Raw genomic sequence first — 26,181 nt, forward strand, 5'->3', positions numbered from 1 at the left:
TGTAAAGACTTGCCCAGTCTAGAATAAGTTTGAAGAACGACAGGCAATTTGCGACTGAGAATGCTATACGTTTCAAAGGCTAAGATTTCTGGACGTGAAGGCTTTTGAAATTGTAGAAATGACCTCGAAACTGATGCTAACGTTGATTATTCTATAAAAGTTTATTAAACAAAATATGGCACCATACTATCATGAGAAAATGCAGGCCCAAAAACTGATAAATTTGCAGAGCAAAAGAAAAAGAGGCCAACTATGTATCGGATTAAAATCATGATTGTATTGTTAGAGCTATACGCTTTGTGTATAGAAACTACATTTATCTAAATTGCAAGCAGTAATTTCGTGTCGTGTATCTACAGATAAACGCATGAGTCACAGTATAAAAAAACAGTTGCGAACTGATTGATAACAAAAATGGGTTTCAAAAATACTACAAAAAAGGATTACGGAATTATTTGTGATAAATAGCTTAACCTGGAGTTTTACTTCATTTGAAATAGCAGGGCCTTCGACGAAGGGGACACTTTTGCAAAACCAAACAATTTTTTCAAAATCTTTTGTTATGGATGTCAAATTCTCCCTTGGTCTCCTCCCCACTTTCCAACCGTTATGGGAGCCCATGACTAGTGACGATTGAGTGGTCTAACCTATCCATACTTATTTACTGCTGGTTTCATGGAAATTCTATACTTTTCTTCAATATTTTTCAGCTCCTCGTATTTGCTCTATCAAATAAGGATGCTTGGTAAAGCCATGGTCCGCCTGTCTGAAAACAACAAGGGCTAAAGCATTCACTAGAAATTAACGAGCACCTCGTTGAACGCAACAGATGCTGCTATTTTTGACAAAAAATAATTTAGGTAATTGAATTCTTAAAGACAAAAATTAATTCTTATTCACATTGCCTTAACTTAATATGTTTAATTCTCTAAATTTTCATCGCATTCGGTTCCAGCTTCACAGTCTTCTTCACCGTTCCAAAGTTCATCTTCATCAGCATCTTCGACACGAAACTCGTCAATTTCCGGCAAAAGCACTACGTTTTTCTTAAAAACAGCCTGGTTGCGAGTAAAGTCATTTTTTAGGGCTCCATCCGTCTGTAGACCTGATGAATCTGGAAGAGGTGATGTCCTACCCTCCCTTTCTGTTCCTATATTGGTGTTCCACAAGTCTATAATCTGTCTCTTTTCTCTTTTCCTGGTATTTCTTACCAGTTTATCAAAAGAAGTCAAACTAGGGTTCTTTTTAGGTTTTCCTTTATTTGTGCTTTTGTCATTTCTTTTCAATGCATTTGCTTGTGCAGGGTGGCTCGCCAGATGACTGTCCATATCATTTTGCGTCGGACCACACTGATCTGTTCGTTTCCGAACGCTCCGATTCTTTTGGCCATTTCCGCCATCAGTTTTACGTCTCTCTTTGCCAGACCACTTCCTTTCAAGAAATTCTGATCCTGGCTTCCAATTTGCCGCAAGCGATTCCTGGTAGCTATTGAAACTTTCTAATTCCGGTTTGTCAGTTCTCTTCCGTGTTACCATTCGATTTTGGGATAAAGCTTGTTTCCGAGAACTAGCAGGGCTTCCCACAGGACTCTCAAACTGATTCCCATCTGGCAATTCTTGCATAAATGAATTACACTCACCCGTTTCACATAGACTTAAACTTCCCAAATTAACATCTTTATCAACAACAATATAATCGTCTTCCTCTAAAAGGGGCTCTAAAGATGGCACGTGACCATCAATCCCAGAATCCATATCATCGTCAGATACAGTACTGATGCTCATGGTGTCATCAAAATCAACTTCATCCTCTGAGTTATACCTTGCTTCCAGCTTAGCCTAAAATGAAATTCAAAACGAATAGCAAGCCGTACCTTGTTTTAATCTAAATGCTGAATTTATATATGAGCTAATAGCTTGGGCAACTTCTACTGTAATTTTGAGAAGCCATTCAGACAAAAATAGCTATTTTCGGAGTATGAATGAAAATTCTTGTGGATCGAAATTAATCGAATCACTTCCGGACCATTTAGGCCATACGCAAAGGACTGTATATCCGTGACTTGTTTGGAATCAAAATCAATCTGCCATAATTCAAAGAATCAGACTGACTTCTAGTACCCAAATTCATTACAAATGAGGTCGAGGAATACAGCATTTGCGTGCACTGACACTAGCTTATTAGTGTAAATCATTATAAACCTCTCCATCAATCAGCAATTGACTAATCAAAAGCAACTCTGGCCTAATCAGCTTTCTAGCATACGTCAAGTGTCAAAATACCAAATCGTTCACGTGCCCAATTTTCATTTGAAGCCCTCACTCCCTTGAATGTAAATTCAACAAAGAACGAGAAAAGATCCAAATAAAACTCACCCTCTCTTTTCGCGAAATTCCTTTTCCGTCAAGTTCAAACTAAGAAAAAATGTGAGTTATAGTTATTCAGTTTGATAAATTAAATTCCGTTTTACTTGTAAAAATAACAGATACAAATTGACATACAAAATCACGGAATTATACACAACAAAAGAAAGCGAAGCTGACCTAGCTTAGGCCAATATTAAATGAGATTAGAAAACGTTACTCTCTTTAACAAAGAAAAATTGCAAGGACACTGAGGAAAAGTAGCTTTACGGCTATTTGAGAAAGATCATAACCTTACTGTTGAGCATATAACAAAACTTGCGCTTGCTTTGAAAGAAAACTGACTTACTGGTAGGTAGAGATGCACTTCATATCCACATTTATTGGCAAAAACTTTAATGGACAGAGAGATCTATCAATCCATCCATTCTTATTGGAGCATATTAAATGAGAATATAGATTAAACATTAGAAATCATATTCTGAACTTGTATGAAATCATTGTGGGCAAAATTCAATTTGGCAAAATTCACAATACAGCTACTTCGCGTAACGAATTGTGATCTTGAAATAGCAACGAAAATCAAAAGCCTACATCTCGTCCTCTGAAGCTTGCTAAAATCATAATGCGGTGTCGTTTCTGTTTCGCCATAGGATTGCCTGCAAATTAAAAAAATTGCATTGAAAATTGCTTCAAACTCACTACATGTGTCAAAAGTTGACATACACTTTGGTACATACTACATGACAGTTCTAAGCTGCTAGTCCAAGCATCGCGCTTAATGCGATCATCAGGCCACTACAATGATGAGAACTAATATATCACCGCAAGTAGTCTACAATGCCTGCCAAAAGTCTTGGAACAATGACGTCAGTTTCCATAGTCAAAATCAATCATCCCCCTCTCCCCTACAGAAAAATGTTGGTTTACTATCAAACGGGTTAGGATTTTAGGAAGCACTTTCTTTTGCGCTTCTTTTATGTTATTTCTCTAAATCATCAACCTTGTTTTAGGAGGAAGGGGGCGGAAGTAGCAATTTTTATTCATGAAAGGAATGAAAGATATCAAATGCAGCGTAAATTGCTGGGTGTTCCAAGTACTTTTTGCAGGCATTGTAGTACAGACCAGCTAGCAGTAATCCTCCCTACACAAACTGACATTCATACAGTTTAAGGATTCACTTTTGGTGTAAAGAACAGGATAACTCTAAGTTGTTACTTCCGAGTTTCACGCTTAATGCGATCATCAGACATGCGATCATCAGACAGTTTATTATATACAGCTTTGCCTATACGGCATAGAGCATTAATTGACAGGCTGGTATTATAGAAATATCCATTAGTTCAAGGATTTGATAGGAACTACACTTACTTCTTTATAAACAAATCTAGGGATCAGCACTCTGTTGTTAGTTTTTGTGCTGATTTCAGTGCTAAATGTTTCCTAAATGCTTCTTTAATATCAAATGCTACTGCTTAGAACAACAAAAACGTAAAATAAGATCAGTCGGAAAGAGCTCTTCTTTCTATTTATCAATATCAATTAAACAGGCAAATGGTGTCTTATAGTTAAAAGAATCATTTGTACCGCTTCTTCAAAAAGGAGTTTTCTAGCGTTTCGTTTCTTAAGTTTGAGGGTGACCAGTACTATGGTTCTTTAACATTTTAGTCATCTTAGGGTCCGGCTTCTTATAAATAGCGTGTTTTAAAAAAGAATGTTGACCAGAAAAACAGGCTCCTACTTTTAAGGTGTAGAAGCTAAATCGATTTGTACACGCCCATAGCTTTCGTATTGGTTGTAAACATCTGGATGTATTCACAGGCATACAAGCACGAATTTATAGATTTCAAACATCCCAAAAATGAGGATTTATCTGTGGGATAGGAAGCAATCACATAGACAGAGAGACTACCAGTTAATAAAAAACGCAAATAAATCATAAAAATTTTAACTCTTATATCGACTAGCCTGCGCAGAGACTTAACTGGTTTTCCAAGAAACGAATTTGGCCGAATGGAAAATTGAGTAAATCTGGCAAACCAGTCATGTCTGCGCATAGGCTACATACAGAGAACGTCATCGTACACGAAGTGATATACGCGATACAAAAGATAAGAGCTGATCTTAAAACATGAGCTAAATAACAAAAGATAATTCTTCAAATGAAAACCTAAATTGAAATTCATCCAAAAATACAAACACAAACCTATCACGGCCAACTTTTGCAAATGCTCCAAAGCTGCTAATTTTCGAATTTCCGAAAGGATAACAATGGAGTTGTGTGAAAGATCTAAATTGGTAAGACCTTGCGCGCAAAGCAGACCTGTGGTGGAGGAAATTGAAAAACAGGATTCGTAAATGAATAGGCTGAAAATTGAAGGTGCGGTATGATACTTTAGCAAACGTATAACGTATGCTATTTAGCATTAAAAATGTGCATTTGGAAGGCAAATATACGACGGTTCAATTCATCATCATAATCATATTCAACACCATCATCAACATCACTTTCATCATATTTTTATTTACAGATATCTAAAAAACAAACATAGCTAAATTCCAGTTTAATAACTATCAGTTACTTTATCTAAATTACAATATAATTAGAAATAGAACTATAAAATGTAACTAATTGTTATCAAAGATTTAAGTAAATAAAAGAAACAAGATAAGAAAATAGAAACAAGATAAAATTTAGACAGTGTCAAAGTAAAGAAAATTGATTGTTAATGAAGAAAACTTAACGTGACGTACAGCAATATTCCTATTTCTTAGGTTTGATTCATTTCAAATAAAAGAAGAAATTACTTTTCAATCAGAACATCTTCGTTGAGATTCAAATAAGAGAATTTTAAAAAATTAGAATATTAAAAAAGGGAATACTGATCTACCTTCGATACTCTGTATTCTGTTCTGCTTGAGATTCAAAACTTTCAAGTGCATCAGCGTCTGGAAAACAACAAAATAAACGAATAAGGATAAGAAACAAAAGGATAAGAAACAAAAGGATAAGAAAACAACACTATTACCATTATCTTTCATGGGTTAAAAGATTTGATAATAGAAAAAATAGTGAATCTGAGAACAGGAGCCGCGTCCAAAAAGCATTGCAGTAATATTGTGGAAGACATTGAGATAGGCCATTGTAAACAAAAGAAAAGCCACGCCCCAATCCTGCATAGCTTTCAAAACATATTTCCCAGTTTAAGTCACTTAAATACCACCAGTACTGTCCACTTACCAAAGAATAGTGGTACAAATATAATCGACACACTTAATTGGTGTTAGAATTGTCTCAAAATAAATGTAGCTAAGATGAATGACTTTTTGGCAAATATTTTTAAAGGCAGTCTGTCCCCTCAATGATTGGCTAATTTGAACAATTGGTCTTCCCACCTTAACGGATTACGCTGCTCGCTTTGGCTGGCCTAGCTGCGATAGTGGACGACAATTGCAAGAAGATTTAGTTACTGGAATTGAATTATGATAATGGAAGCATTTCTTTTCCCTGTTGACATATCTGTCGCACAAACCATACAGGGAACAAAATCTTTCTAGCCATAGCTTCACTTCACTCCCTATACAATCAATGTGTTGACTTTTACAATGATTTCAGTGATTAAAGATCACGTCAGACGATATCAAAAATAAGTAATATTGTAATGTGGGAAACTAGGAATTTTAAAAAGCTGCTGACGTTTTGCGCAAGTGTTAAAATAAATCTGAAAAGGATTGCAGCTAAAGTTGAAATAAACACGCTTAACAAGCATCTAACTGAAAACGTTTCATTAAACCGGAGCTCGAATCATTGACCTATGTTTTATGCAACTGCGACAATTGGCAGAGATATGGCTTTTTTGATACTATATTTTTATTATGCATTTAAACCTGAATTACTTTCTTCTCGAATTGTGTTGTATTTAAAGATTTGTGTTCTAATTGTTATTCTTATTGTTATTTTCTGCGATTGTAAAATTAAAAGTTTCGTTATTTGTAATGGTATCACTCTATTTGGATGCAACACAACACAGGATCCATACAACCGGCAATTTGCTATGACCGGGATCCAAGTTGGATGAATGTTTCTATATATCGGAACAAGACCGAGCTTACCTTCGTGGAACCGGAAATCAAGTAGATTTCATTACCGACCAATAGCAATCTTTGCAGTGGTGATTCATCTAACAGGCTGAGATCAAGATGTGCCATTTTGTTATAACTTAGATCCAACTGAAGAACAAAAATACTAAAAAATTACTATGGGAAGCAAGAAAATACTTTGAAAGTTATTCATTGAATATATGTGCCCATGAATTGCTGAGATGAATTTTTTCTAGAAAATAGTGCAGCAAAATCTGTATTTGTATGCCTTTATATATTTGAAGGTCAATATATTGAATAACAAAATGATTGGCAAGGCTTATCTATAGGAAGAATCAGCAGAAACAGAACACGCTTGAAACGTGTCAAACAATTAAGTAAGACACGTTTGCAAGCTCCATTAACTTCCTCTCCTAGCATATAAGAACAGATAGGCCATTGGTACTAAATCAGTTCTCGATTGCACAGAAAAGTTCACAATATGCTTGAAGTTATTTTGAGTATAACACTCCTTGCAGTTTGAAAAGCTGGATTCGAGCCAATATAAATGGGGTTTTAGTTTTTCAGACCCTTAATATATTAACCAACGATTGCTAACACAGCAGTCAAGTGATTTAAGAACGGGCCATTCTTATTCAAAAAAACACTATTCAAATTTGTTTACATGCCAATGATCCTACTGAACTAAACGAAAAACTAAAGTTGATCCCCTTCTAAAGAACATTCTAGCCCTGTCAATCTGCACCTATCAGAGAACTGTGCACGTTCTAAGACATATATTCTGATAAGTACTTTTCAAGCATTTGCACTGACGGCTACTGTTATACAACAGATATACTAATAGGTTATACTAATTTTGAAAACAACTAAGATCTTGTTCTCTACTTCATCTTGTCTTAGCTTTTGAGAAATTGAATATGAGAAATCCGAATATTACAAAGCCATTTCTGGTAAGAGAAAGATTTAACAGAACTAAAGCCTTTTAAATAAAAATTAAGGTGGATAATTCATGGCTCTATACCAACACAGAATATATTCAAGTCCAATGTCCCTATCTAATTCGTAACGATAATCTGCAATGGAAGTTCCTATGTGATGCAGATACAAGGCCTTATCAAACTCTCCGTGCAGATACAAGGCCTTATCAAACTTGAAAAAACTTTCCCTGTTTTTAAGTACAAAGAACGAATCAAACAAAATCGTGTAAATTTACAAGAAAATTGACGAGTTCTACTTTAAAACAAACTATATTTGATCCACGGTTAACGACCTGGGGCCAAAGCTGAACAAGCTTTGAATTATTTAGTCGTATGTAGACAAATCAAGCCTTAGTTGAATTGAATAAAATTGAAAATCTAAGGTAAAATCCAGGCTCACCTCACGAATTGCAGGCAACAGGCTAATGCTATTATCCAGACCAAGAATGTTGTTGTGGCTCAAGTTCAAGTAAGTCAAACAAACCCAAGGTTGGACTATAATCCTGCAGAAACAGAAATAGAAACAGTAAAGAAAATGTTGGAAAAAATCCAGAAAATAGAAATTTTAGAATGCATTACATATGTGATAATGTTGAGTATTCATTCCTCGTGGCCTTTTTTCTCATACTATAACATATTAGTTTGAGATGAAGATCGAAATATATTGGGAAAAAATTGCACCAATGGAGCGTCAAAAGAAAAAAGAAATTGTTGAAAGTGATGACAACGCTAAATGTAATATGTAAATTTTTGTTAAAATTATAATTTTAATTATAATTATAATTTTAATTATAATTTTAATTATAATTTTTGTTATAATTTTTGTTATAATCAGAATAATTATTGTAATATAATTAAAGAAATTAAAATAATATTAGAGGAGAAAATATTTCAGATTCTTTTAATTCTTTGACGTTGTTATGATTTTGTGTACGTCTTCATGCGTCACAGTAAGTTTGGAAGATTGTAGAAGTTTAAAACTGATAGTCTCTTCACTCGACAGTTTGCTCTACCCCCTGGAACTTTGGAACCTGAAAAACCGCGTAGTTTTTCTTGAAAACATTTCTCAAACTACTCGACTAAAAAATCAAAATAATTAAAAAACCACTTTTGAAAAAAATAGTGACAATTTTACCTTAAATAGCTTTTGAGAAGGCGCTAATAAAAGCTTGCTAAAATTATTTGCAGCAAATTAAAAAAATCAGAAGACTGGAACCTCTAGTGCAAAATTTGTGCTAGACTATCAGCAGGAGTTTATTTGCATATATGAATACTACACAAAAATTTTTGTGCACTTTGAGGGCTTCCTTATATTTCATAAATGCAGCCCATCTCACCTTTTGTTTGAAAGTTTGTATGCAGCTTGTGCTCTCCAAGAATCTTTGGTGTTTTTTGCGTCTGGTGCCTGTAGCAGATAGATTGAAAAGGTATAACCCATTTCAAAAATAGAGTATAACAGATTTATATTTTTTGGAAAAGATACGAAATACAGATATAAATCGTTAAGGTAATTAATAGGCCAAGACTTGATTCAGCAGTGCTTTATTTAAGATGAACAAGAAAGAATTGTCACTATGGCGCCAGTGAAAATTCTTTGCATAATGCAATGGGCTGTTGTCCCCATTTTAACAAATTGAAGGCTATGTGATGCAAGCTAAAATCCCTTACAAAAGGCTCTGCGGTGGACCGATCTGAAGCCTTGAGATATCAGGCTTATAATATTCTTAGAATTATAAATCTCTAGGACCGTGTTTCATTGATAAGCTTGTAACTATGGGTATTACAGGGTAGATGGTATGTCTTTGAATTAAGTATTCATTCTAAGAAATATTTTTCAAAAAATCTCATAGTATTTGACAACACATTGCTCCTGACAGCTATATCGCATTTTTTAATTGATTCTCCAATGAAAGGAACATTTCCTTATATCGCAATAATCTGAAGTATGACGTACCCGTCTCTTCTCGGCTGCACAGTCGATCAAGAATTCCTGCAGGATTTAAAGATATATTATATTTAAGCTATATTGGCTAAACATGTTTTAAAAGCCCTACCCAAAAATCTTAGACATTATATTACTAAAATATCAACAATTTAAGATATATAGGTATTAAGATATTAAACATTGGGTAATATATACACACTGCTGCTTAAGTTGACATTTGTTGCTAACATAAGTGTTGTTCCCAATATCGACGGTTGGAAACATTCAGTGCTGGTCGATAGAATCAACAAAAATGAAGGATCGATGGCTGAAAACTGTGAGAAGGCATAAAGCGATGAAACCAACATACAATGCCAAAACAAGCTATTTTGGAACTTTTGGTGGGAAGAATTTTCCATAGTTTTCATTCATTGACTAGGTGAGAGATATTATCCGGTGAACACATTTGTAAACTTTTATTACGGTACAAACTGTAGGTCCAAAAAGTCTTGTTCATTAAGTCAATCAGCGGGAGATTTTTTCATTGATTTTGTCACTACAATTGGCTTTGACGCATTTATGAGATCACAAGGTCATTTTTTTTCTGATTATTTGCAACATTTTAACGGCCGAAAGTTCCTAGATACGCCTAGACAAAGCCAAAGCTGGAAACGTATTTTTCGTTCCCGGAAACGACATTTTGTAACCAAACTCTACATATCAAAATTAAGCTGTGTTGCATATATTTATCTCTAAACGAGTACATGCTCGAAACGTCGTGTTTTCAAAAATCAAAACAAAATTTATTTCATTTTGTTACTTGTTTTATTTGTTCATTATACTGTCTTTTTCAGAAGCGTTAGTTAAAGAACACATACCTTCATCGTGTGAACACAATATCTCAAAGTTAGCGATTTTAGTCTTTGAGGCAATACATTCACCCCTGAAACAGATGCCAGCCTGCAGCCTTCAATCTAAAAGGTAGGTTGCTAATGAAAAAATACTCAACCAATAAATAATGGTTTGCTAGGCAAATTAATCAAGTTTGTAAGAGTGGGTTCTTTTACTGAGGCTTTGGTACCCAAGGTGTCTATGATAAAGTGATGACGTCATACCTCTATATTTGTTAATTTTACCATATTAGCTAAAAACATCATAAAAAGTGTAAAATTTCAAAAACAATTGAATTTAGGAAAACAGGGTTGAAATACCGCCAACTTTCTTAAAGGGGTTAAGCTCAAAATAAAAATTGGGTACGAGGGAAAGAATTAGAGGCCTAAATATCTGTGGAATTATATTTCCTGGAAATATAGCAGATTTCGTTTCGACTGGAAGCCTTGAGAAGGGGCCAGTAACTTATTCAAGGAACTCGAATCATCTCCGTTGCATTATCAATGGCACATAAACCAACAAAGAAAATGTTTTAAGCAATGACAACTACCTGCAGCTCCGTGAGTTTGGTGAACATTGACAAGTCGTAGGAGTAGTTAATTTCAAATTGCTTTCCATGTGTTGCCTTTGAAACGAGATCAGTGATGCACAGGCGATCTAGCTCGCCGATGAATTCATACATGTGGCCAAGATTTATCTTATCTCCTGGATAAAAAAAAAGAACATGCTAACTTTACTGCTAGTTAGACGTCACACGCAGTTAATGCTGCACGACGCGTCTCACAATGCCATGCCAGTTCTTTCTATCCTGTGTCAGTTCAAATAATCTATTTATTGTTTATGCTTCTTTAGATCCAGTTTAGTTCCGATGCTGGCCAAATCTTGCCTTACTGTCTGCATCCAGGTCGTCTTTGGTCTTCCTTGTGGCCGTTTTTCTTTCCTGAGATACTCTTCAAGGGTTTTCCTTGCTAGTGTTTCTGGATGCAAGCGTATGAGATGTCCTAGCCATGTTAGTCTCCTTTCTCTTATACTTCACTCCATGGTTCACATTTCGTTCTAACACAGAGCTCTTTGTTGGTAATATTTCTCTGCCAGTTAATTCCTAGGATCTTTCTTAGATGTCTACGTGTTCCGTACTTTATAAATTCTGCATTTAGGTTATCATCTCCTACGCTTTTCCTGTTCTTTAAACTTTCCACTGCTTTTTGTATTTCTACGCCAGTAAAGGGTCTTTTCATTTCACAAGGCGGTATCGTTGGGAGTAATTCTTTCGTTTCCATCGTGAACATTGTTTTCAAATGTTCCCTGATTAAAGTTATCTGTTCTTTCTCAGAGCCACCAATACTGCCATCCTCTCCTTGTACGATGAGGGGTTTCGTCGGTTTTCTATTATTGAGGGTTCTGATGGCCTGGCAACACTTGTTCGAATCATCCTTTTTTCCTTCTATTTCTGCTAGTTACTGGTTCATTTTTTCATTATCGAGTATTCTTATTCTTTTCCGTATCTGTTTCATGATTTTGCTCCTGTTTTTCCTTAGTTCGTGGATAAAAACAATGCAAGGTGTAAAGGATAGAGGTACAAAAGAGGACATGATTACGAACAGAAAGCGGTCACTACCACCCTTTAAATTGGTTCTCGTCTTCAAAATCCTAATATACACCGTAAATGAATAAAGAAGTGAAAAAGTACTTACCGCTTTTTGAAGGATGTGGAAGCTGTAGTTGCCTGGAAATGCAATATAACTGTACAGGTGTCATTGTGAATAACTCTTTGGTCGAAATGATTCGTTCTCCTGAAGAAAAGAAGTTTATATATTAGCCAATTCAAGTAGGGGAAATTTCATGGCAAGGCAATGTCAATCATTCACATACAGATGTCAATAAAGGCATGAAGACATTAGAAAAAAGGCATAAATCATTCTTTGTATCATAAAGTGAAGAAGGGGGGCTGGTAAAAAAACTGTCAAAGACTTTGTAAACTACGCTATACATTGCAAATTACCAATAGCACCCCCTGGAATGAATGCCGTTTTCAATTTTCAGAGCTTTATTCAGTTGTCCGAATGATTTCTGACAGGTAGTTACGATATCTAAATCCCGATTCAACTAACTTTTTAGGAGGACAGGAGGTGGGTTGTTTGTTTTTTCTACGGAAAATTGTTTATTTTTTTAAAACAGTACCTAAAGGCACTATGTCCCGACGAATTTCGCTGGGTATTTAAATTTCCCATTGGTTGGATTACACAATAGGCCTATTGCTACGTATCCAATCGGCTAACTCTCAATGTTTTCTTGATTATAAACGTGCCATAAGTGTTAACTCTGAACGGTTGACTGACAGGACAAACTGCCTTCAAGTGAAAAAATGTCCCAATAAAAATTGGGCAGAGGTTGTAGCCTAGATATTCTGATTTTTAATTTGAGTGGGCGTGTCCTTTAAATACTCACCATTTGCAGCTAAGTACTTCACCAGAGACATTACAACAAGTGATACATCCTGGAAAAATGAAATTTAATAGACATAGTAAAAGCAAATTGAACTGTCAATATAACAATTGATTAGGAATAGTTCCATGGACCTTCTTTAGGTCTAGGTAGCCGATATCAACAGTAGCTATACGCCAGCAACTTTAGGTCTTGAGAGATTAAGTTGTATTCAAGCTACATTCTAATTGAGGGGGGCACTTTTTAATTGCTAAATCACATACATCTCTTATGCCTTATCCTTTTATCACACTGCTGGAAGTTTATGGATTGAGGGGGTCCCAAGCCTGAAAAATTGCCAATTGGGGCACTTTTTAATTGCTATATTACCTTTGAAACAGGAAATAACAGATCTTGCTGTTCTCCCAACCCCCATCTCCTAATACGAATTTCCTTCTAATTGTACTGTATTTTGATAAGTAAAAGCTCATATCTTATATTTAAAAAACTCCATGTTTCATGCTGGAGAAATTTAGAAATAATGTAGAAATATTTTACAACACGTATTTCTGGGATATATGAAAAGACATGTCTTTAATAGAGCTGCCAGAGATGTAATTTCCCCCCACAAATATCTAAGAACTAAACTAGCATGAGGGCTCCACCAAGTTGCACTTCAATCAATGATTGATGCATCTAGCATTATATAAATCTCAGACCACTCTATCAAGCCCAAAATAAAAGTTTTATTTCAAATTGAGTTGTATTGAAAGCTTGATAGTTTTTCTTCTGAGGATAAAGCTAAAAAAGGCTCCATGACAAACCACAAGATGACTTTTTCACTTGCCATTAAAAATTCATTTGGTCATTGTGTTTCTTGTACATTGACATTTGCATTTGAAATAGGAAAAAGCCAGCTAGGCACTAAGTTAATCCTTTAGCTAAGCAAAGAAACTTTGTACACTGAGTAATTAATTATTCACTAATTTCAAGGTAGATAAAAACTTACATGGCCTTTAAGATCCAAGAACTCTAGCAGCTCAGGGCATGTACTCACTTCTCTATCACAACTGAGATATAGAAATAAACAAAAAATGAAATCAATATATCAATGTTAAGAGACATGCTAGTTGTAGGAAACAAGAGACAACTCAAACAGCAATCTAATCAGAAAAGTTATATGTTCCTTCAGGAGATTAAAATATGCCACATTTGAATTTTAGCTAACCAATGGTAGATGCTAGAATGCAAGCCTCATAATAAAATGTGGACGTGAATTGCAGAAAAAAAACCCCTCTTTATAGATACCCCATTAGAGGAAGAAAATGGTGCATTGCAACATTAGGTTTTTTAAAATACCCTGCTACATTTGGGCTTCCTCTGCCCTTAAACATTCAAAGGTACCAATAGCTCTTAAACATTAACTCTGTGAGAGCAATCATGTCCCTAAGAAACAAAAAAAATACTAGGTGTCTTAACAACTTAATCATGGATATGTGGAAATATAACCAATCCCCTATCCAATTTGAGCTAAATTATGCACTGTAATATTTACACTAGTATGGTCTGATCTGATAATTGAATAGTCAAACTAATTTGCAAAGAAAATGCCAAAATAAACATAATTTATGCTTCTCTTACCTATTTATAAGCTTTTGTAGATAATGTTCCAAAGATTCCCTTCTAGTTTCAAGGGTCTCAATGGCCATGTTATTTGTAAATTTTTTTGGAGGTAAGAAGTCTTTTGGTATGGAAAACTTCTTCATCAACTATGAAGGAAAGGTAGTTTTGTTTAATTGTGATTTCAGAAGCACTTTAAACATAAAACACTTCAGTGCAGTTCTGTATCAAATGAGTTTAAAGAATATATATGAATCATTATATAATCAATGTTTAATCAACCTTTTGATGGAGATTATGAAATTCTTTGTATCTTCTAAAGACAAACCAATGTGAAGAATTGCTCATAATTTCGATCTTGTACACCTGAAATAGAAGTAAGCAGAATTATTAATAGAAGCAGGCTTGAAACATCATGTGGTACATTGAAAACATTGCAAATGATACTGTGTAAACAATTCAAATACATATTACATGTTTTATTTCTTGATGAAGAATGAATGAGATAAGAAACCAAATGTGAATTATCCAGCAGTTTGTCAATAAAGGTATATTTTCTTGTCAAAATGCTATAATAAGCAATCACAAGCTCAACTGGTTCATGTCTGCTCTTTTTTCAGGGATTATAGTTTAGATTTCTCAGCAGCTTTATTTTACTTGGTCTATTTGATTAATTTTATAAACATTCATTCATCTGAAATCCAATTACAAGGGAAATGACAATATCCAATAAAATCTGACAATACTTTTTTAAAAGCATAACATCCAATATTTCAGAAAAAGGAAAGTAATTAATTCCATTATGATAAGTGAATTCCTCTGGTAACTCTGCAGTAGATACATTCAGGCCTAAAGATATCAACCTTGTCTTGAGTATACAGTTCAGGGCCTCCGACAATGGGGGGGGGGGGATAGGGGGGCCATAGCCTCCTCACTTTTTTGCAAAACAATAGAGCTTTTTCAAGACCTTGTGTTATAATAGCCAGATTTTCTCTTGGCCCCTCCACTTTCCAACCTGCTTCAGAGCCCATGCAGGTTAGTGAAGAAGGTGTGATCAAGGAGATGTTTTCTGACTTAGCCTAGCCACAGTGAGATTTTTCTCTGGATCAGTCCTCAGTATAACATGAAACACAACACTCTGCAGATGTTGCAAAAGGTGAATGTTTGTAGAATAAAGAAATTTTTATACCGCATGAGGGCTTGGTTTTTTCTCCAGCCAGACTTCTCTTATAATGACATGTCTTATGCTTGTTGATGGTTCTTCTCCTAGCATACTGAAAGAGCTTGATCTATGCCAGTTTGAAGAGCCTCTTGGAGGCAGATAGGCCTGGAGTGAAGTCATCTTCAGTTGTAGGACTACAACCTTCCTTTACCTAAAAACCAAAAACTGTCTTACTTTTTGTGAATAATGTGATCAACTGATAGGATAAAAACTGTTAAACAGATCAGATTGTTATGTTAAACAGACTGTGTTTTAGTGTTTTCACCTAATCATTAATTTGTGGTTCCCAGTTTGAATCATTGATCTTGAGTACTGCTCACTAAAGAACTTTGTTGAAAATGGACATCAAATTTGAAATCATCATGTTGAGATTAGTTTATACTAAAAACTCTATGTCATTTGGATTGTTCACTTGCAAGATACTAGCTTTTGAAAATCAAGATTTCACCAGAATTTTTAGGAGAAAATTGCATTTAAATGTAAACAAAAGCCAAATTTTAAAAATGGCACAATTTTTGAGCAGACAGTGCAAACAACATTTTGACAAAGACTTACTTCAACATCAAGATTCCAATGCTCAAACTGCAAATAATTTTTACCTCAAACCCTGTCTGTGCATTTTTGTAAATTTAAATTAACCTCTTGCAGTCACAGCACAGCCTCACCACAAGGTTTACAATTGCCATTTAACAATAAGATAATGCAGCTTTAACCTTCTATTTTGCAATATGATTTGTTCCCACGCAAGCATAAGCGATATAAATTAATTCCCTGCACAAAAAAATACTTTTCACTTTGGTCCAATCCTAGGATCCATTTTTGCCAAATATGTAGATAAAAAATTAACAAAACTTAATGGGAATCATGAATTAAAAGAAAATAACATAAAACCTGATTAAAGTGATTTTAAATTTAGTGCCTTAACTAAATTCAAATTAATTTGTTTACAACTCTAATGTAAACAGCATGATTTAATGACATAATAATAAAAATACAATAATTTTGCGGGATTTAATTCGATTTTTCTTTTCAAAAACAAAAAATTCAAGTTAGTCTTGTAGAACCACAGTCTCGTTATTCTTTCCGTTTTCAACTCCTTCGCAAACGTTGTCTTTCGAAATCTCTTTCAATATCTCCTTAAAATTCGTCATCGTTTTTGCTATTATTTCAAGTTGATGCTAACTTTTGAGTTTATAAACCGCGTTAACTTAACTGGTGCTGGAATGTTAGTTTTTCGAGTTAATTTGATGAGATACTATCTTCAACAAACGCCGTTCTTTCTAAACGATAATTTCCTATAATATACGCAAATATTTATTTATGACTCGAAAATTGTGCTAGGTACATATTCTAGAAAATAGAACACACATACCAATTCGTATTTACACCAACCAGCTGCTACCCATCGCTATTTTTTTTTTCGATAGATGTTGCATTTAAGCCTTTAATTACATTTCATCTCCACTATCGATAAACCAATGTACCGGAATTCATTTCATCACAGTCCGCCATCTTGAGATTTCTGCGAATGAAAACTTACCTTTCTTCACAGGGAAACAAGATAATAGATATTCCAAAGAGTAAAGGGATTGGGAAGAAATTATCTCAAAAAGAAAGAAATCTTTTAAACTTTGGAATGTTCTCACTTCTCCTTCCTTCCAAGACCCTTATGATTTGTTTTTATTCAGAATAATAATTAACAAGTTTACCTGTTCCTCCCTCTCGTCCAAATCACACTTTCCTTCCCCTTGCTAGGAACTAAAAGCTCCCGTGCCTTTCCCTGGCAGGGCCTTTGAAGGCCAGTTTGGGCACAATATTGACCCCCCTTAGAAAATCTTTGTAGCCGTGCTTTTCTGTCTCCATGAGAACCAGAGAAACACCCCTTTAAAGTACAGGATTCTTAACATTATATTCACGAACAAAGGAAAATTGGACATCGTTTTCCTTTGTGGCAAAACAAACGGGCGTTGATTCTATATAGGTAGCTGAAAGAAGTAACAAGCGGAAGACAAAGACCAAGATACAACTTTTTGGTCACGGCCCCGGACTTTCTACCTCTCCCAATCCAACGCCCTTTCGAAAGCATTCTAAGCTGTTCTTTCAAAGTAACGTAGACAAACCCACAGCGAATCTCTCGCTACAACATTACTAAGGTCTTTAAAAACACCCTAAGGAAAAACCATTTATTGACTGGATTAGATAAGTATGGAAGTGATGTTTATAATTCATGGAGGGAGCCAATAAATCTTAAGATGTCAATAAACTAAGTTATCATTATATCAGATATTGTGACTCGTTTATCTTAAAACGTTCGAGAAATGCACTGACTTGGTTAATTTATATCTTCACTGTCATGCATCAATGTTAGATGATGGATTTTGCCTCAAGATCCATCCTCCGCAACGCAGCCTGAAGCTCCAATGTATTGGGAAAGGAAAATGCAATATCTCTTTGACATAAAGAATGTTCAAGTTATTGGGGCCTCGAGTTTACAGTATTGCCAACCAACTTTCAAAATGAGAACAGCCGTTTCCCAAATTCATTCTTATTCCTATCATCTTTATTTGTTGATTAAATGATATTCTAGCAATACAAAAAATTCTTATTTCATAGTTGTGCGCAAGAAATTCATATTAAACCAGGGCTCAAACATATGTTCTTCGTACGTGCGAACAAGTATAACGAATTTCATTTTCGTCAAACATTTTAGTCACTTAGTGCAGCATGTTAATAGTTGCTTGCAGAAATATGTTGCAAAACTAATATGCAATGTTTGCAACAGATTTCCAGGCGATGAACGAAATGGGTTGAACATAGGTCAGAAACTAAGGCCGGTATCTTGTCTTGGGTCATTGGCTCAAACTTTTTCTTGATTCCAATCTCTTCGCGTTTGTTTTACATTACAGATCGCGTGAGATGGCGAAAAGTATGCGAGGGTGTATTAAGCTAAGAACCTACCCATCCTTCTATCCTTAGATTGTGTTGTTGTTTCTTTTTTGGTGGTTATACTGTACGTGGTCGTATTTGTTATTACACTTTCACGTAAGATAGGAGGAGCAAGGGAGCAAGTCTATTTTAATAGGAGGGCATAGGGTGCCGAAGTGCCCTTTTCACAAAAGTACCCTTGACATCGACCTTCCGTAGTATTTAAAGAGAGTCATATGAAATCCTGACTTTAGTGCCTTATTCATGATGAAATTTCTCAAAACTTGTAAAAAATTCCTTATGATAGCAGTTATCCCATTTACAAGATACCTACAGAACGTTGAAATAGAATGGGAGTTTTTTCAAATACCCTTTTACTGAAGCCTGCCCCCTTGCCCTTTCGCCGTTTCGTCGTCACTGTATATCGATAAAAATAACCAATCTTTTGATTAAATTTTGAGCAATCCCCGGTCTAAATCAAGGTCAAGACGATAGAAACAACAATAAATTCAATGCTGCCAATAATTTTACACTGGTGGTACAACTTGTTCCAATTGTCCCTTTATAGTCAACAGATTCTCTCTCCATTGTTCCAATTTCTGTCTAAGCTCTTCCCACTCTTTTCGTTCGAATGTACGACGATTTGATGAACTTAAAGAAATTGAGAAAATTAGAAAACCAAGCAAAAATAGATAGATAATAAAACATCTGAATAGCTAATTGTTTGATTGATATATGGCTGCAGCCACAATATTATCTGCAGATATTCTTTAATTTGTTGTGCTTAAAAATTACTTTTCTCTTTTGCTACTGTTTTTGTCAAACTTTAGTATAACAGGAAGAACGAAATCACATATGAAAATATAATGTAAGCTCAGAAAGTACTCACTCAAGAATAACCTTTTCATTAACTTGATCAAGCTTGGCATGAAAGAGATCACTCTTTACAGCTAATAAAATAAAGAGAAGCAACTATTAGGAAATTGTACGAAAGATTTATAAAGTACCAATAAAAATTATCAAGTTGCAAGCACACCGACAAAATGACACATACACAAAATCATTCTCTGTGTATTGGAATACAAGTGTGGAAATAAATAAAATACGAAAATTCATAGAGGTGAAAAACTCTTCCAAAATTTGCAAAAAGAATGAAACCTACATTTTAAGACTGATTAAGCCTTGGTCAAAAGACTCGATTTTTCGCTCGATCTTTCTCTGGACATTTGATCTCAAAATATGATAACTGCGTATATGTTAAGAGAATATGATAAATATGTTAAGATATGATAACTGCGCACGCGCCAAACGATTCGATTTTCATTCGACTTTTTTTAGAAAGATCAAACTTCACTCGACATCACTCGACGCCATTCGACTCGCTCGACAAGGTGGCAAAGCGATTCAATTTTTCACTGAATTTCTTGTTGAGTAAAAAATCGAGTGAAAAATCAAGTCGTTTGGCCGGGGTTTTAGCCACCGTATACATCTTGAAACAACAACAATGATGTAAAAATGAAGATTAAATGCTACACATTACAAGCCAATGATTAAATTATTATATTAATTGACATCCTATGAATCACCTTCAATGACAAATTCTTCAACCTCGTCCTCGTTTAACAACAGTTGTTTAGCGAGAGGGCCAAACTCGATCTCTGACTGCTCCCGTGCAATCGAGACAAGCGTCAAAATTTTCATTTTGTTGATGTTTCCTTCATGGTTCACCCCTAAAAATTGTAAAATATTTAAACAAGTTAATATATGAAATACAAGGACTTTTTCATATTAAATATGATGAGAAATTATCTCCAAGAGTGACCCAGATATTCAAACACGCACTCACTTGCACCTTAAGGGGTTAAACTATAAGCTTAAATTATCCTCACTTTCACCTAAAAACATTGCTTCTGGGTACAAATTAACAAACCTAACTTATTTTAATCCAAGATACAGCTTATACATTAGAACCCAAATTTCTTACAGGTACCTGCATCCAGAAGCAGAAATTTCCGAAATTTCCAAGCCTAATGTAACATCTTCGATAACAGAAGTATAGCTTTTGCTGGCCAGTTCGTTAATCAAAATAAGTTCAGCCGTTTCCTCTTTATAACACTTTTTATCAAATTTGTAATATTCATTAGATATGAAAAGATATTCAAATCTTGATACTCAATAGAGCATGCAAACATTTACAATTAGAATGAAGAGAAAGAAAATAATTATGTCCATACCAGGTAAACCAAGTACAAAGTTGGAGTTCTTTTCGAAAAAATCCATATAATCTTGTAATTTTCCAGACACAAATATTTTCAATAACTGCAATTAATTTAAAAGGTTCAATTAGCATAGAAGCAATTTAATGTAAACAAATGTCTTAATTCTTTGTATTTTCTGGGAATGATCAAGTTCTAAAGAAATAGAGTAGAAAATGCCATTTTCATAATTTCAATCTTCGCATTAAACATGAGCACTTTGATCAAATATGTAGACCAAATACTACGAGACAAATAAGAGGAAGGACAGAGAGGAACTCTCCGCGGCCACTTTTCTTGATTTTCGTCGCGAAGAAAACAATTGTCGTTTGGTTAGCTTCGTTTTTCATCGGAAATGTGACAGAACATAACAAACGATGTGATCGTTCCCTTCCAAAGATGTGTGGGGAAAACAGTAATTGGTTAGTGTAAAGGCATCCTTCGCAATATCACGACAAAACTACCTCGATTTGGCCTTCTGGTCGATGAGTGAGATAAACTTGGTTAGCCTTGCATTAATTCACATGTATACTTGGTTAGCCGCGCCAAATTCTTATGAATAGTTTCCCTCCTCTCTTTTTACTATTCTATCATTAGGCCAGCAGTATATTTGTGACAACAGGGAATCTTCATAAGAAAGTTTTATCTCAAATGAACCCCTGCCCCCCTCCCAAATCTGTATGTTCAAGTAATGTCAACAAATTAACAAAGGCCATTTAGGTAAAGATAGCGAAGTTGAGGTATCTTAGTGAATCAAAACAAGAAACAATGAAACACTGATTTGAGGGAATTGTGACACAACACTGCAATCATTACTTTTTTATTAGACTGGCACAAAGAAAAGAACTTGTTGGGCTATATAGAAATACATTTACCTTTAAGATTGGTTGTCCTTCTAAGGCAAGAACAGGCTTAAGTTGTAAGAGATGGTCCATGATAAACACATCTGGTTTATTGATGCAATGCAGAATACACTGCAAGGCATCATCTTTAGCTTCAGTTGCACTCCTGTCATCATATGTACCTAAAATCTCCAGCATCACTTTGGTTGCCTCGTTGCTATATAAGACATTGAAAAGCATCAGCAACATAAGGAAATGGCAAAGAAGCTTGCTTGGACAATAAAATATTCTAGTTTCGAAGTTGATAATATCAAAATAATATGATGATAAGATAATTATCGCTATTTTAGACCAGTTATTCTACTTAGGGGGTGTAGTAGACCAATGATTTATTTCAAAACAAACAAAAATTTTCTATTTGCTATGGTGAATTTTCAGTCGGGCAAACGTACTGTTTATGATATCATGCATTTTATATATGCGTTCTCTGGGCAATTCCAAAAAATGACCTAATTCCTAGTTGCAACTAGCACCTGAATTACATGCTAGACAACTCTTGAATAAATTAAGGAATTGAGGCATAAAAATATAGACAAACAAGTCTAAGACATATGGATGGTATTCTTGAAAAAATGTCTGTCTCACCTGTTTTTACTATCCTTAAGAGCACTATGCAACAACCTATAACACTTTCGCTTCTTTTCAATATCTAGATTCCACAGCTCCAACCAAGAACTAGCCTGAAAAAGTGATACCTTACATTTTTTAAAACTTTCCCCCAATAATAAGTAATTGCTGCTAAACTAGACAGAGGGTTGCACATTAACCGAAAGAGAAAGAAGTTCAGGATATGTGGATCAATTTGACACAGTTCTATAGCAAAATAATACAAATATAAGTATTGAGGGATCCATAATCAATGAATAAAACAATTAATTTTACTGACCTCTTTCAGTTTTGTTTCTACATTATCTGTAAGTCCAAATTGGGTTGCTAATTTGAGTTGACTACAGTATACCTCATATCTTAGAGGACAGTTTTCATTTAGCCCAGCAAAGAAACAACCAAGTCTAGAAGGGAAAATTCAGAAAAATGTTTGTGTTTCACCAAATTAAAGATAGTCAGAAACATAGCCCAGGTAATCCAATGGAAGTAAAAAAAGTTGGCATTTGTCTTTATATTCAAAATACTGTTGAATCTAGTTAAGTTGTACCCTGAATAAATCAGACTGACTCTAATTCCCATTTAACTTTCTTACCTGTTTCAACTCATACCACAGACAAGTCAAACATTCACTAATCCAGACCATTTTCTTAACCCCTGTCCCCCTCCCCCCTTCTCTGAAGATCTGACTTAACAGGATTCAGCTGTAGTATTTGTTAAAGATGCATGCTCTAAGCCACATGTCATGTAAAGTCTGTTTCGTTGGGTCATTCCTGTTTAACCTGTGTGGGGTCAAACTTTCACCCAAAGTGGGGAGAGTCGCCAGCTCTCTGTAATTCCAGGCGTAGGAATCATGAGGTGTGGTCACATCGAGAGGAAAGACCAGGACACTGCTCGATAAGCATAGCTTCTCAGTGTCCTAAAAACTACCTTCGGATGCTAGGTAGCAACAAATACAAAATAAAAAACTTACTGATTAGGTATGTACATTAATCATCAAAAGAAAAACTAATAGATGATACAGCAGTGCAGCTTCTTTTGATAAAAACTTGGTTTGGATAGACATTACTAATATTTTTACTGGATTTTAATTAGCTGGAAGAATAAATGAATTAGTAGCTTAAGTGGTTGGCTGATAATTGAATTGTAACTCAACAAAGTACCACTGAAAGAATGTTTTTTAAGTCAGTGGGTTGCATGTGAGTGTATTTTTATAGCACTGGCTCAGAATATCATAGCAAAGCACACGTGGTTGTGATTTACTATGCCATCCAATGCAATTTCAAAATTAAATTTTACGAATTAAAATTCAATTTAGTGTTAGCCAATTTAAAATTCAATACCTCAGAAATATTTTTTATTGAACAAAACTTAGCAGAAAATTTCCCGAAGGGCAAAAAAATAACCATAATCTTGTATCAAGAAAGTATACTTACGTTCAAAAAGTATTGCACCACTTCAACAAACGAGTAACGACAACAGAGTTGTAAACAATATGAACTTCAAATTCAAACCACTTTTGAGAAGCCATCAGACGTCAGTTTAAAGTTTTAAACCAACCAAACATAACTTCAAAACATTGGTAACACTTCCAGTCTCAATTTTTAGAAAACTTACTTTTAGAATATTAAAAATGCAAATTTTGCATTTGCCAGTCTCGAAGCTTTGAAACTTATGTATGATTTGCTAAATTATATCAAAAACTCGTGAGGCAGGCCATTTTTAATGTCACATGTTGATTTAAAGAAAAACATCTCAAGATCACATTGAGGTGTCTGAGATCACAGGTGATCATTACTGGCCTTGAATTTTGCAAAAAGTGACACTTTAACAGCCGTTTATTTAGTCTTTCTTTCAACAAGGAGATGAAATGTTGTTTTGAGCAATTTACAGCATAATTTGTTTCCTAAACAATATGACAATGGACTGGAAAACATGAAAGAAAGACTATATACATGTTTTATCAAAATAAGGTTTGTTGCAGTACAAAAAGCATGCGGCCAAGACTTTCAAAAATTCTTTAATATCAGTCAGGAAAATTAACAGTTTTGGGCACCCAAGCATTTTTTATTGCAATTATTATACAGACTCCTATCATCACAGCTCATTTATCGTGTTTTTGTGGTGGTCGACATGGTTTGGAAATAACAAAATAACCTTCTTTTTCATTTTCATAGCTATTCCTTAATAAATTTTTGATTATTTTCCAACCAAACAGTAATCTTAAAACATTTATTTAACTTGCTCTAGCTATTTGAAGTTCATATTTGAAGCTAGAAACATTTGGTGGCAGTGCTGCTATGTTGTGGCAGGTGGTGCAATACTTTTCGAACGTATCTCATTTGAAGAATGTACCGTAAACAAATTATCCTGTTCTTGCAAAATAAAATCAGAGTTTGTTAGATTTTTGCAAAATAAAATTGCATAAGAGTATCAGAAGTCAAAATTCAGATTTAAAAAATTACATGCGTAATCTCAGCATGGCATTTGCTTCTGTCGCACCAACATCTGTAATTTTTGAGCAGAATTTCTGTGTGATCTTCTCTCTTTCATTTGTACATACAAGAATTAGTGATATGAAGCTGTTCATCATTGCTTCCAGATCTAAAACAAAGTTTTATTTTCAAAGGGTCAGAAACTGAATAATTATTAAGTTTGGTAGTAGATTCAATTCTTGCTAAATAAGGATTGTTTCTTTATGTAAAGGTCTTAACAAGTTATTTTGTTGTACACAGATGCACATGGCAAGAAATGGTGCTAGAGGAAGGCTAGTGTGCTATAACACCCATCAGTGGGTCTAAAATTAAACTATGATTTTAAGCTTGGGGTGCAAAATACACTTCAGCTCCCTTGTCTGAACTCTCTGCTGGAAAACCAAAACTCTCTGCTAGAAACATTTTGGCGGCAACCATTGGTCAGTAGGAAAAAATGAGTTGTATTCAAGATTTTCTTATCTAAGTAACAGATGTATGGTTTACAAATTCCTTCTTAAAATGTCCAGCTTTTGGGTATATTTGTCACTACCAGCATGGTATTAAATGTACCTCACAAAATTAATTATTCATATAATTATTTTATGACACAAAATAAACTTGCCTGCATCACTAGCTGATTTCAGCCAGTTATCACAAACATCAAGAAGACATATAATTTCTTCATGGATATTTTCTTTACAGTCATCTCCAAGATCAGCACCTGCTGATTTCAAGTACTGTCTTATTTCCAAAGCCTGGTTTCAAAACAGAAAGTATAAACATTAGATATCACATTTATCATCTAAAATTTATCATCACACAATTTGTTTTTATTATGGATCTAAATGGAAAATGTACTCTTAATGAAAGAAGGTTCTAACAGTGTCTTGGGTGTGCAATTTTTCATTGTTTGCTGTATGTTGGGTGCGAAAAATCCAACATTTTGCATCTAATGTTTTAATGCTTTAAAAAAACACAAATAATGCAAAAATAATTATCAACTTCATTTTTCTTACTTGCGTTTAAAAATGCCTTGGACTCACATATACAACAATAAACAAATTATTTGCATCATACTTGACATTTACTAACTAGGCCTATCTCATATGTGAGATCAATAGGTACTTTAGTCTACATGTATATGTACCCCCAGCTTTTCCTGACCTTTTCAAAGATACGGTAAACTTTTAAAACTGTAGCCTTGGATTATTTATAAGAAATAGCAACGAACCTGTTAACAACTGAAATTAGTTTCCTGCTCAACTAGTTTCAAAATTTAGAGGCTGAGAAGGTATCAAAATTTTGTTAAGAAATTTAATTACACCGACAAATCCCATACCTGCTCGATTTCTCTGATATCAATGAAAGCTGGTAAAACGGCATCCATCTTTAAAAACTGCCGATTCTGTCAAAACTTCGATCTGTTTTATACTGATCTTGAAGTTTGATTTACACATGCGGCAGTGATTCGAAAAGAATTCGTCATCTTGCATCTGTCTC

General features: G+C 34.6%; 2 protein-coding genes across 2 annotated transcripts; both read right to left on the bottom strand.

The window, feature by feature from the left end:
- Positions 1-244: 244 nt before the first annotated feature.
- Positions 245-17,321, bottom strand: LOC135695432 (uncharacterized). The gene is made up of 18 exons (XM_065214521.2): positions 16,895-17,321; positions 15,490-15,673; positions 14,583-14,666; positions 14,322-14,449; positions 13,690-13,750; positions 12,705-12,753; positions 11,951-12,049; positions 10,807-10,961; positions 10,244-10,339; positions 9,396-9,431; positions 8,779-8,846; positions 7,842-7,944; positions 6,477-6,593; positions 5,255-5,312; positions 4,570-4,686; positions 2,958-3,022; positions 2,376-2,414; positions 245-1,838 (listed from the first exon to the last, which is right to left on the bottom strand). The coding sequence occupies exons 2-18, from the start codon at positions 15,640-15,642 to the stop codon at positions 921-923; spliced, it is 2,346 nt and encodes a 781-aa protein (XP_065070593.2). The 5' UTR covers positions 15,643-15,673; positions 16,895-17,321; the 3' UTR covers positions 245-920.
- Positions 17,322-18,955: 1,634 nt separating this feature from the next.
- LOC135695441 (eukaryotic translation initiation factor 3 subunit M) lies at positions 18,956-26,179 on the bottom strand. Its single transcript, XM_065214530.2, has 10 exons — positions 26,021-26,179; positions 25,304-25,436; positions 24,673-24,811; positions 22,491-22,614; positions 22,190-22,284; positions 21,578-21,761; positions 20,682-20,766; positions 20,034-20,177; positions 19,337-19,397; positions 18,956-19,098 (listed from the first exon to the last, which is right to left on the bottom strand). Exons 1-10 carry the CDS (start codon positions 26,066-26,068, stop codon positions 18,975-18,977), a joined length of 1,137 nt encoding a protein of 378 aa, XP_065070602.2. The 5' UTR covers positions 26,069-26,179; the 3' UTR covers positions 18,956-18,974.
- Positions 26,180-26,181: the final 2 nt, after the last annotated feature.

This window comes from Rhopilema esculentum, chromosome 2, assembly GCF_057945365.1.
Source record: "Rhopilema esculentum isolate cy_ngs chromosome 2, ASM5794536v1, whole genome shotgun sequence".
Lineage (NCBI taxonomy): Eukaryota > Metazoa > Cnidaria > Scyphozoa > Rhizostomeae > Rhizostomatidae > Rhopilema > Rhopilema esculentum.

What these genes read in the sequence shown, in the direction of transcription:
- LOC135695432 (XM_065214521.2), bottom strand. Translation starts at nt 15,642, where the DNA reads ATGACTTCACTCCAGGCCTATCTGCCTCCAAGAGGCTCTTCAAACTGG. An exon ending in TTCATAATCTCCATCAAAAG is followed by an intron (nt 14,450 to 14,582) that starts GTTGATTAAACA and finishes TTTCCTTCATAG; the next exon opens with TTGATGAAGAAGTTTTCCAT. An exon ending in GAATTTCGCGAAAAGAGAGG is followed by an intron (nt 1,839 to 2,375) that starts GTGAGTTTTATT and finishes ATTTCATTTTAG; the next exon opens with GCTAAGCTGGAAGCAAGGTA.
- LOC135695441 (XM_065214530.2), bottom strand. Translation starts at nt 26,068, where the DNA reads ATGGATGCCGTTTTACCAGCTTTCATTGATATCAGAGAAATCGAGCAG. An exon ending in ATATCAGAGAAATCGAGCAG is followed by an intron (nt 25,437 to 26,020) that starts GTATGGGATTTG and finishes TTTTGAAACCAG; the next exon opens with GCTTTGGAAATAAGACAGTA. An exon ending in GAAATCAGCTAGTGATGCAG is followed by an intron (nt 24,812 to 25,303) that starts GCAAGTTTATTT and finishes ACTTTGTTTTAG; the next exon opens with ATCTGGAAGCAATGATGAAC.